At 42.2% G+C, this 12899-nt stretch overlaps 1 protein-coding gene across 19 annotated transcripts in view; it reads right to left on the reverse strand.

Moving 5' to 3' along the window:
* The window catches only part of rap1gapa (RAP1 GTPase activating protein a), a 558062-nt gene that overhangs the window by 223126 nt on the left and 322037 nt on the right, over positions 1-12899 (reverse strand). For 5 of the 19 annotated variants that reach the window (XM_072585954.1, XM_072585955.1, XM_072585933.1 and 2 more), the window contains one exon: positions 8044-8155. The exons of the other annotated variants lie outside the window; for them this stretch is intronic. Coding sequence is in view for 1 of the 5 variants with exons in the window: in XM_072585933.1 (XP_072442034.1) it covers positions 8044-8155 (112 nt within the window). In the remaining 4 variants the exon portion in view is untranslated. The remainder of the gene's footprint in view (positions 1-8043; positions 8156-12899) is intronic. 19 annotated transcript variants of the gene reach the window in all.

Raw genomic sequence — 12899 nt, forward strand, 5'->3', positions numbered from 1 at the left:
TATATGCACATAAAAATTCAGAGCTGAAGAAGACCTGTCTGCCACTCCAGCCTGCTCTATCATTCAGTAAGATCACTGCTGACATGTTTGTGGTTTGAATTCCACATTCCTGTCTAACCTGACAAATACAATCAAACCCAGGACCCTGGTGCTGTGAGGCAGCAGTGCTAATTATTGAGTCACTGTGTCACCCTATCAGCAAAACATTACAGAAACTAACTAATTTCAGTGCAGACAGCTTGCAAACCCACTGCAGGTAGAGTCACAACATTAGATGCATAAGCTGTGTGGTCTCATTAAAGACAAAGTACCATACCAACAATAACAGGAACATATCAGCCCAGAATCACTCTGATTACTGCCAGGGCAGGGGCAGAAACCACATGAAGGGCTTATGTCTGAAATGTTGATTTTCCTGCTCCTCGGATGCTGCCTGACCTGCTGTGCTTTTCCAGCGTCACACTTTTCTGATCTGCAGCTCCTGCAGTCCTCACTTTCTTCTCCGCAGACCCCCACAGTGCCCAGTCCTACTCCTGCCTCAGGCTAACAGGCTCTGAGTGGAGTGAACTTTCCTGAACTTAGACTTTGATTACTGGGCCCAGATGGACAATCCTAACACTGCCTCTGATCATAGTCCCAATGGATTCAGATTCAGAAATGGCTCTGCATATTGGAATCTCTTGTTTTCACTCTGAACTCATTCAATCCACCCCCATGTTCTGCTATATTATGACAAATTGTTTCAATAGAAGCAGTTATTATGCAGTCATGCTGTTTATAAAAAATCCTCCCTAGCATTCAAAATGATCAATGATTAAAGAAACCCAGTCAAAACAGTTTGCACATGTTGACTATAAGCTCGTTCAATTTAATCAGCTTTCACTGATCGAAACATGGTCTTTTAATTTCCATTAAAATGATAATTGAAAAATGAAAGAGGAGGCTGAGGGGAGATTTAATCAATAAATATAAAATCACAAGAGCTGATCTAGACAGAGGGGATAGAGAAAAGCTCTTTCCCATCACAGAGTGCAGAATACCCACAAGGCACAGAATTAAAGAGTCATTCACAGAAGAATTACTGGAGAATTTGAAGATTATGTTCATTCTTAGAAATTCCCATCACATTGAAGATAACAATCGGAAACACTGCTGATTTATAGGCTATGGATTAGCTGAGTGGCTCCTTATTGGCTGTGCTGTGCATAATGGGTTGAAGGGTCTCATTTTGTGCAAAATATTTTTTGTTTTATTCATGTTTCTGCTAATATTTCTAACATTAATAAAGCCAAGGCACTATAAGCACACCTGGCTTCATTTTAGCTGTACAAATTCATCCTAAAACCACAATCACACTCAAAAGACTGGCCTTGTGTACACTACTTGCTAAAAACATAATATTATTTCAAATATTTCAAGTGATGTGCTTCAATTATCAGTCAGACTGCTCCCTGTTTTGCACATTTCATCGACTGTACACCTCATGGAGGACTCATGCCTGAAACGTCGATTCTCCTGCTCCTTGGATGCTGCCTGACCTGCTGCACTTTTCCAGCAACACGTTTTCAGCTCTGATCTCCAGCATCTGCAGTCCTCACTTTCTCCTAACAGACCCTTCAGTACAACCTGTTCAGTTTTCAAAATTAATCTCGTCCAACTTGCCTGCGATTTGTCCATACCTGTCCAAGTGTTTCTTAAATGACAAGATTTGTACTTGTTTCCACCTCTGGCAGTCTGTTCCAGACACTGACTACCCTCTGTGTGAAACAACTGCTCCTCTGGACCCTTTAGTATCTCTCCCCTCTCACCTTAAATTATGCCCTCTAATTTTAGACTCCCCTACCATGGGGAAATGCTGTTGGCTATCTACCTTATCTATGTTCCTCATGATTTTATTGACTTCAATCTCCTGAGCTAGAACCAAATTCCTAGGACTCAGGAAATTGCAAACAGCAGCATTGGAAATGATCAGTAGCTCTGGCAGTAACTGTGGAGAATCAATGAGCTGGATAATGAAGGGGTTGAGGAGGCAGGAACAGAGATGAACCAGTCTGCAATTTCCCATGACCACTTTCCTGGTAGTGCGACAAGAGGCTGATGAGGCTATTAGTCAGGGGCAAGGCTGTGACTGGGCAGGAGGGAAGTCAATTACCCAAATACAAACAGAGACAAAGCTCGATTGAACTCCCAGTGCAGATGGATTTATTTTCCAGGTGAATGCCAAGTCCCTTCAGAGAGCATTCATTGACCAAAGTGTGTTGGCAGCTCACTGAGGGATATTAGAGGGGATGCTATTTGTCAGTTTTAACTACTTCCTCATGACAGATGCGAGATGGTCATAACGGAGACCACACAGGGGATGGTTCCTGCTCTATGACGACAGCTGTGAAATCTTTAATATTTAGAAGGCTTGCAGGGAGCTGTTCTACATTTAGTACAATTAGTCTCTTGATGACAGGGCTGCGGAGTGGTCAGGCCCCAAGATTCTCTGCTGTGGCCACCTCAACCTCATTGAATCACAGAATCCCTACGGTGAGAAAGCAAGCCATTCAGCCCATCAAGTCCACACCAACCTTCCAAAAAGCACTCCACCCAGATCTGCTCCATCCCTATCTCATGGTTAACATACCCAGCCTGCAATCCCTGGATACTGTGGGCAATTTCCCATGGCCAATCCACCCTGACTGTGGGAGGAAACCGGAGCACCCAGAGGAAACCCACGCAGACACGGGGAGAATGTGCAAACTCCACACAGACAACCACCTGAGGCAGGAATCGAACCCTGAGCCACAGTGCCACCTCTTCAGCTACCTGCGGCTTCCTGAATTGGACAGTGAGTGAGGTCAGTGATTTGTGCAGTTACTGTTTACTGTGGTCACTCTTAGTCAGCTTGTTCAGAATCAGATCTGTCTCTGATGTAACCTGGAATTGGGATCTGATCCCACACCTGACATTGGAGTCTCGAGTCCATCACAAGAAAATACCTGAGCATGGAATGAGGTTATTTGGCCCATTGAGTCCTTGAGGCTCTCTGTAGAACAATCAGGTCAGCCCGAAGTCCCTACTCAAACTCTGTGTAGCCTTAAACTCAGTTTCCCTCATGTTACCATCTAATTTTCTTCAAAATTCATTTGTCATTTGTCTTGAATCAGCATTATTTGAGCTTAGAGAGTGTGCTTATCTGTCTAAAAACAGCGGTGAAGAGGCTGTAATTGAACTTGCTTGTGTTCAAGCTTCTGTATCTTCTGCCTGATTACAGAGGTCATAGGAGATCATTACCGGGTAGGAGAGGTCTTTGTGATGTTGGCAACCTGTCTACGGCAATGAGAAATGTAAATGGAGTCCGTGGATGTAAGGTTGGCTCCTGTGATGGTCTGGGCTGTGCACACCATCCTCTGTAGTTTCTGGGCAGACCAATTGCCGTACCAGGCCATTTTGCACCTGGATAGTATGCTCAATGGTGTATCTGGAGAAGTTGTTGTGGTCCTTATGGAAAGGCCAAATTTCCTGGGCCACCTGGGGAAGGAGGAGAAGGCCACTGCCCATTGACCTGGTACAAGTGATCAAAAAGATATGATTGCTTTGTTCAATCCGCATTGTTGTCTCTTGAAAATAACTGTTCCCCCCTTGCTTAATTTTTTCCAACTTACTCCCATTCCCCATATCCCCGGATTCCCTCAGACACCAAAATTCCAATGACCTTAGCCTTACATGTATTAAACAATGAAGCATCCACTGGGGGAAACTCTCCAGGGAAAAGAACTACAAAAATGTACAACCTTTGAGTGAAGAACATTCTCATCTCAGTGTTAAGTGATCATCCTGGAGACGGTATCCTGACATTTTAGATTCCTCAATCAGTGAGAACAATCTCTCAGCCTCTACCTTACTCAACCCCTTCAGAATCTGAAACAAAAATAGACAGTGCTGGAGAAACTCAGCAAGTCTGGCAGTGTCTGTGAGGACAGAAACAGAGTTAACATTTCAGGTCCTGTAACTCTTCATCAGAACTGTCAGAACCCTTCAGAATCTTGTGTGTTTCAATGAGACAGCCTCTCATTCTTCTAAACTCTGGAGAACACAAGCTCATTGTACTGAACCACTTGGAGACAAATCACTCAACACAGAGATACGTTTCGTGAATCTTTGCTGTTTCATCCCCAGTGCAATTTACATTAAATGAACACTACAAGAATGAAATATGGAAGGGTAATTTTAATAAAAACATCAGAGACCCATGGTAGTGAATCCTTCTAGGACACAGTCATCTTCACAAAGTGTCAGTGGCACTAGCATTTGAAAGCGATATAAAATCCCCCTTCGCAAATTCAAGCAATTTGTTTCAACGACATCAAGTGAATTATGAATTGGGAGTGTGGTGGATTCTCTCAGTTGTAAATAAACTATGGAATAGTTAGAATAAATTGCGAAGTCTGATTGTAATTGTATCTGACAAGCATTTACTAAAAGAAGCTTGATGTAATTGACAGAGCCTTCTTTAACCATCTTTGCATTGCGATGATCTGAGATATTCTAAATCCCATGATTCACAAGCATTTGGAAACAATGCTTCCAAAATCAGATTCGCATTGAGACTTTTAGAATATATTCCAAAATGCTTATTTCTCCACATGCCTATTTCTCTGTTGAAAACACTTTTAAAAAACAAAATGAACCATGGATTTGAAAATCTGTTTCCTCATCGTGCAAATCAGAATTCAATGAAGAAAGTCTTAAAGTCCAACAGTCAATTAACTCATTCTGACAGCAATGTGACATCAGCATGTTGTTAACCTATCCCGGTGTGAAGGTGGTTTCTCATTTATTTTAGTAAAAGTGACAATTTAGACTTTGAATTTAACTGTTCATTTATGTTAATGATGTCTCTCAGTCCTGTAGCTCTGGAGAACAAAGAGCAGACCTGGAGAAATACTCTCTCAATTATACTTCCTCTTTCCATCACAGGGTGGTGGAAGCCGGGATTCAGAACTGTTCAAGGCTGAGTTAGATTGACAGATATTGGGTTGATGAAGGAGCTCGGGGTTGTGAGGGCAGAAAGGAAAGTAGATCTGGTACCACCAGCCAGATTGGCCTTGACCTTATTGAATGGTGAAGCAGCTCAAAGAGCGAATCCTGTTTTTATATTCACAAAAGAATCAATAGAAACAGAGGAACAGAGGAACAGAGGAACAGCAGTAGCCTGTTCAGCCCATTGGACCCACTCCACCATTCAATACAGTCATGGCCAATCATACACTTCAATGTCTTTGTCCCCCCACAGGATCCCCATATTCCTACATATCACTGGTAGTTAGTAATCTGACATTCTCTGCTTTAACATGTTCAAAGATCAAACCTTCACAGCCCTCTGGGTTAGAGAATTCAAAAACATTGACGACCTTCTAAGTAATGTAGTGAAATGTGCCTTTCAGGGGGAGTTGTCTGTCATGTTTTTCTTGAAGAGGGGTAATGTAAATCTTGTATCTACTCGATGGAAAGCAGAATAAATAGCTTTCAGTTTTTTAAAAATTAGACAAAAGAAACATGAATGAGTGGAGTCAGACTCACACAGACCCAGGGTTTTAGTTTTATTTTCAGTTGTTGAAGTTGGGGTTTTTGAAATTGAAGCTGCTAGATACAGCTGCAAAAAGCTCAAGATCTCCCTCTGCTGCTAGATTCACTCTGTTGGTGTTCCTTCCCCTTGGCTGGAGTCAATAGCAAGTGAGGGAAATCTGTTTGGTTGAATTTGCCTTTGCCAAGGGTGTGTTTATGGGATGCTGCTGCACTAGAATAGTTGATGAGTAGTAGTTAAATAATATGTTATTTTGTTAAGTATATCAGTGAGAGATAAGGTTATGCCAATTCTTTTTTTGTTTGCATTTTAACAGTAGGTTTTTTAGATTAGATTACTTACAGTGTGGAAACAGGCCCTTCAGTCCAACAAGTCCACACCGACCCTCCAATGAGCAACCCACCCAGATCCATTTCCCTACATTTACCCCTTCACCTAACTCTACGGGCAATTTAGCATGGTCAATTCACCTAACCTGCACATTTTTGGACTGTAGGAGGAAACCGGAGCACCTGGAGGAAACCCACGCAGACACAGGGAGAATGTGCAAATTCCACACAGACAGTTGCCTGAGGCAGGAATTGAACCCCGATCTCTGGCACTGTGAGGCAGCAGTGCCACCGTGCTGCCCCCATGGTATGAGAATAAAGTATATTTTGCTTAAAGCCGAGTAGTTTGACCAATCAAATCAGATCTGGAACACAGCACCTTACACTTGCTTTACAATAAGATAAAAGTTAGGGTCCAAGCTATCTCCTTAATATGTTTTGATGAGGTTTGATTTGGTCCATAACATTAAAGAAAGTTTTCCTCATTTAAGTGACTTCCCACTTATTTGTGAATTGTGCCCTCTGGTTCTGAATCCTCCACTGGGGTAAACATCTTAACTACATCCAGCCTGTCAATCCCTTTAAATATTTTGCAGGTTTCAATGGGAACATCTCATTCTTCAAAATTCAAGCAAACAAAGGCTTAATTTTTCCGATCTCTCTTCATTGGACAGTCCTACCATCCTGAAAACACATCTAATGAACCTTTGTGACACTCTCTGAATGGCAATAAGATCTTTCCTGAGATAAGAATAAAGCTGCACACAAAAGTTCATTTGTTGTCTAACCAAGCTTCTTTATATACAATTGCAGCAAGACTTCACTATATCCATACTCCAATCCTCTTGCAAGCAGAGCTAACATTTCATTAGCTCTGGACCTACATGTCAGTGACTCATTGCTGAGGCCACCTGGTCCTTTTGTACATTCACACTTTCCAACCTGTCAACATTTTAAAAAAACTCTGCCCATCAGTTCCTCCTATAAAAGTAAATACCCTCAGATTTTTACACACTGGATTCCATCTGTCACATCATACCCCCTCATCAAGTTTGTTTAAATACTCTCGAAGCTCCTTTACAACTTCCACATAGTACACTTTCTTAGTTAGGTTTGTGTCATCCATGAACTTAGAAATGAATGTGGTTCCCAAATCCAATCATTGACATATATATTATGAACAGCTGGGAGCCAAGCACTGCTACTTGTGGTACCCACTTGTCACAGTCTGTCAATGTCAGAATAATCCGTTTATTCCTAGCTTCTGTCTTCTCAGCTGTTTCCAATCAGTAGTCCTTGCCAGCACATTAACTGCTATCCCATTGTGCTTCAACTTTGCTAAACAACTTCCTTTGGGGGATTTCAAAGCCCTTCAAAAATCCAAGTGTATAACACCCACTAACTCCCCTTTCTCTTTGGTTACCTTACCAAACTTCCCAGCAAAACACAATGTTACATCAAATTCCTGTTGGCTTTCCTTGACTCAACTGCATTGGACCAAGTGATGATTAAAGTTAAACAACCACAAAAAGTGCTGGAGAAATTCAACTGGTCTGGCAGTATCTGTAGAGAAAAAGCAAATTAACATTTTGAGTCCTGTGACCTTTCTTCAGAACTGGAGTATTTCTGAAGAAGGGAACTACCCCAATTCTGACGCAGGGTCACGGGACTTGAAACATCAACTCTGTTTCTTTTGCTCCAGATACTTTCAGACCTGCTGAGTTTCTCAGCACTCCAGCCACAGTTCTTTGTTTTATTGATGATTAATACTGCCCCACATCATTATTTTCTCTCTGGCTATGCATTTATCTGCCCTCTTCTCCTGTTTTACTCAGTTTCTTGTGGTATCAGGAGTCATTTGGAGAATACAAGTTTTGAGTTCCTGTTTGCCCATTTTTTATGTAACTCCCTTAATTCTGACGGCAGGATCACAGCCTTCCTCCTGTCTATGCTATTGGTACCAACATGGACCACAGCCACTGGCTCTACATTCTCAGTGTGTTATGCAGCCAGTGGCATTCCTTACCCTGGCACCAGGGAGACAGCATGCCAACTTGGACCAATGCCTGTGTTCCTCCAGCTATTGCATCAGCGATCACTATTACATTTCCAGTCTCCTTGTTTACCCTGTGAACAGCTTACCTCTGACTGACTTCTCCAGATGAAGCAGTGTTCAGAACATGGCTAGGCTCCTGCGCGACTTGTCTAATTCCTCTTGCCTCATTGCTGGCCACCTCTCTGTAGATGACTACATCTATAAATAAAACATCCACAAAAATCTCAACATCCCAAACCTGCCACAGTCAAGCCAGATGCTGCATAGGTTCCAAAATCTGGTGTTTGAGTTCCTGTAACTGATGCTATTTAATGTACCTAGGGTTATGTTGGTAATTAAAGTTAACAAGGCACTGGGATTGGACGAGATGCAGCCAAAACCTTTGGAGGAAGTTACAACAGAGATTACAGGGACACCAGCCATAACCCTTCAGTCTGCTCTGGACTCTGGGGAGGTGCCAGAGCCTGGAGAATATCATGGCCTTGTTCATGAAATGTGTAAGAATAATCCCAGCAATTACAAACCCTTTTTTTTTAATTTAGTGGTGGGAGCTTCAAGAAACAATTATCTGCATTTGATTAACAGTCACATTGAAAAAGATGTGCAATCAGCATGGATTTCTAAAAGAAAATTGTGTTTAACTGAGTTGCTGGAGTTTTTTGGAGAGGAATTGGAAAGGGTTGATGAGGTTAAGGCTGTGTGGTCTGCGTGGATTTCTAGAAGATAGTTGATCCAGTGCCTCAAAAGAGATTTGTGAGCAGCATTATAGAACATGCAATAAAAAGGACATAGCAATGTGGATATAAATTTGACTGAGTGATAGGAAATGGTGAGGAATGGTCAATGGATATTGTTCAGGCTGGAGGAAGGTCTGTATTAGAGTTTCCCAGGGATCCGTATTGAGGCCCTTGTTTTTCCCTCAGATATACAGATGATCTGGATCTTGGTGTGGGGTAACAACTTCAAGGTTTGCAGATGACATGAAACTTGGAAGAATTATGAATAGGAAAGGTTTAGAGGGATATGGGCCAAAAGCTGGGAAATGGAACTGGATTAATTTAGGATATCTGGATTAATTTAGGATATCTGGATTAATTTAGGGTATCTGGTTGACAAGGATGAGTTGGGTTGAAGGCTCTGTTTCCATGCCGGACAGCTCTAACTGTAAACTGAGGAGGAGAGTGGAGAACTCCAAAAGGACGTTGACAAGTTGGTGCAGTAGGTGGATACTTGGCAGATTAGCTTCAATGCAAAGTGTGAGGTGCTGCACTTTGGTTCGCAGAACACTGAGAGACAATATAAAACAGGAGATAAATTCCAAAGGGGATGCAGAAGGAGAGGGAGCTGGATGTAAATGTGCAATGAAGGTGGCAGGACAGGTGGAGAGAGCAGTTAGTAAACCATATAGACACATAGAGTACAAGAGCAAGGAGGTGATGTTGAAATAGTACAAGACACTTGTTAGGCCTCAGCTGGAATACTGTGTGCAGTTGTGGGTGCCACATTATAGGAAAGGTGTGAACACTTTGGAGAGACCACAGAAATGGTTCACTAGTATGGCTCAAAGCCTGAGGTATTTCAGTGGTGAGGATAGGTTGAAGAGGTTGGGACTGTTTTTCTTGGAGAGAAGGTGGCTAAGAAAAGATTTGATGCAAGTTTTCAAAACCATGAATGGGCTGGACAGAGTAGATATGGAGAACCAGACTGGTTCCTGGGTTGGCTGGTCTGATGTATGCAGTGAGACTGAATTTAGAAAAAATGAGGAAGTTCTTATTGAAATTATAAATGTTTACAGGACCAGACAGGGCAAATGCACAAAGGATGTTCCCAATGACTGGAGAGTCCAGAACTAGGGGTCCCTGTCTAAGGATACAGGGTTGGCCACTTCAGACTGAGATGTGGAGAAACATTTTCACTCAGAGTGGGGAGCCTGTGGAATTCTCTGGCACTGAATGATGCTGAGGCCAAAATATTAAATATTTTCAAGAAGGAGTTAGATATAGTTCTTAGGTCGAAAAAGATCAAAAGGTATGAGGCAAAAGTAGGAACAGGGGACTGAGTTAGATAATTACACTGATCATATTGAGGATAGAGCTGGGTTTGAATGGATTACTGGTTGTACCTATTTTCTATGTTTCTAAGCTGTTCATGCTCATGAAAGGAATAGGAACAAGATGGCATAGATTTAAAGTGATACGCAAAAGATGCAAGGATGGTGAGCGGAGAAAGCTTTTTTACTCAGTGGCTTGGGTTTGGAAAGCACTGCCTTGAAACTTGGTGGAGGAAGGTTCAGTTGAAGCTTTCAAGAGGGGCATTGGACGATTACTTGGATGGATATATTGTGCAAGGATTTGAGGATTAAACAGAAGACTTGTTCTGGGTAATTCATTTGAAGGGCAGATGCAGGATGATGGACCTTCTGTGATTCTGTGGTTATCCATAACATAAAAACCGGTTTCGGAGTCCTGCCTGGAACAGGATGTATACCTCCCGGTATACATGTAATTCATTTCTCAATTACATGCTAAACCTCACTACCACAACAACTAACAATTCCTACAAATGCTGATTTACTTAAAACACACTTTATTCAATATTTTTAAACAGAATGGGAACACTAAATTGCAGTTCTGTGTTCCCCAATTAATTACACTGTTCTTGTTCCTATTTCTTATGGTCTTACAGGCAGCTAGCCACTGGCACTGGAGGTTCACCTTTTGTAACTTTCAGGCAGGAATCAAATTTGATAGAGTACATTGACCTGTTTCAAGTATACAGCTGATTAACTAGCACCCTATTGCCCACAAGGCTCTGTTTGTAAGGCTCAGTTTCAAATGCATGCCGTGTGCATTGTTACTATACATTTAGAGAAGGTGATAAGGCCCTAACAAGCATAGGGTGGCCACTGAAGGAAAGATAAAGAAATTCTCTTGGGCAGAGTTTTTGTGGGATCAATACAAATGGAAATTCAACTTCTGCCTGTAACAAAATGTCCACATCCCACAGCTCATGTGGGAAAGAATGGTTTTCCCCATCACCCCCAAAACCCACACACACACACACACACACACACACACACACACACACATACACAGACACACACAGACACACACACAGACACACAGTCAGCAAACTGGAGCAGGGTCACACAGCTTCCTGGTCACCTTCATATCAGCCTTTACCCGAAAATCAGAGAATCCCTAAGTGTGGAAGCAGGCCTTTCAGTCCAACGAGTCCATACTGACCCTCCAAAGAGCATCCCTTCCAGATGCATCCCCCCTGCATTTCCCACAGCCAAGCCATCCTGACCTGCACATCTTTGGACTGTGGGAGGAAACCAGAGCACTCAGAGGAAACCCATGCAAACATGGGGAGAATGTGCAAACTCCACACAGTCGCATGAGGTGGGAATCGAACCTGAGTCCCTGGCGCTGTGAGGCAGCAGTGCTAACCACTGAGTCACTGTGCCACCCTAAAATGGGTTGGATTTCGTAGTGAGGCAATGGACAGGCAGGATGGTTGATCCAGTAACCAACTCACAGGCAACATAGAATTCTCTGTAATCAATCAGAAGGCTTCCTAGTTCCTGATTACAGTCTAAGCCTGCTGAAACAGGTCAACACTGACATGTTTTAAACTTTGCAAATTTATTACTTCAGGCTTCAAGACATCAAATTAGTTTAGGGCTTTCACCACCCTGTCCTGTTTTACAGCTGGAGCAAGCCATCCATAAAGCTGAGGTTAAAGATTCAAATTAATAAAACAGGAGAGAAGGGAGGTCACTCCCAGCATTTCAACCACATTGTATCTTTCTGTTGAAGTATACAGATATATTGAAAATAACCAATTGCTTTTGATCGGGGAGACATACCTCACTTTCAACTCTGGTAGAAATCTAAATGCTAATAATGATACAAAGTGTCTGGTATTGCATCGAATATTATTAATATGTAAAAGAAGAATATTCTGGGTGCTGGAAATCAGAAATAAAAAAAAATGCTGGAGAAACTCAGCAGGTCTGGCAGCATCTGTGGAAAGAGAGAGAAAATGAATGTTTCGAGATCTGAAGAAGAATCATATCTGAAACATCTCTCTTGCATCGAGATATTTGGAGTTACTGACAAAACAATTCAATTGGGTATTTCCTGCAAGTACAAAACAGCTCTGCAGGGACTCATTTCTGGCTCCACATTCCCACTTCATTGCAAAGTGAACTGTGTAAAAGATTCCAATGGGACCAATATGACTGGAGAAATTTACTTTGTGAAAATTGCCTACTCACAGTTTATTACACAGAAGAGAAACAGGCCATTCTGGTCAACAATGTATATTTATATCACTCCTGTAATGTGACAAAGCAGCTCATCATGATTCAGAGGAGCATCACAAAAGCAAAACTAGACACTCACAATGAGATGTCAGAGCAAATAGCCAGAAGCTAGACGTACTGGAATAGCACAGCAGTTCAGGCAGCATCCGAGGAGCTTCAAAATCGACGTTTCGGGCAAAAGCCCTTCATCAGGAATAAAGGCTTTTGCCCGAAACGTCGATTTCGAAGCTACTTGGATGCTGCCTGAACTGCTGTGCTCTTCCAGCACCACTAATCCAGAATCTGGTTTCCAGCATCTGCAGTCATTGTTTTTACCTAGAAGCTAGACGTAGCAGTCGTACTGATACAGACACAAATCCACTGTCTCTTACACACTCATGCATTTGGTGTCTAAAGCAGCCCCAGAAAAGTTTGAACAGTGACACTGCATTAGCCAGTTTTATTTATTTTTCACTTCAAAATCATTGCATATTCCAGATCACAAGAATGGAAAATCAAAATGAGAAGCAGCCAGAAAAACAGCAAACCCTGGCACCACTTCGTCAGTGTGTGGGGAGCTCCATCACACTGTAATTCCATGAAGCTGTTCTTATATTTCAAATACAACATCGT

This window comes from Chiloscyllium punctatum, chromosome 16 (genome assembly GCF_047496795.1).
Source record: "Chiloscyllium punctatum isolate Juve2018m chromosome 16, sChiPun1.3, whole genome shotgun sequence".
Lineage (NCBI taxonomy): Eukaryota > Metazoa > Chordata > Chondrichthyes > Orectolobiformes > Hemiscylliidae > Chiloscyllium > Chiloscyllium punctatum.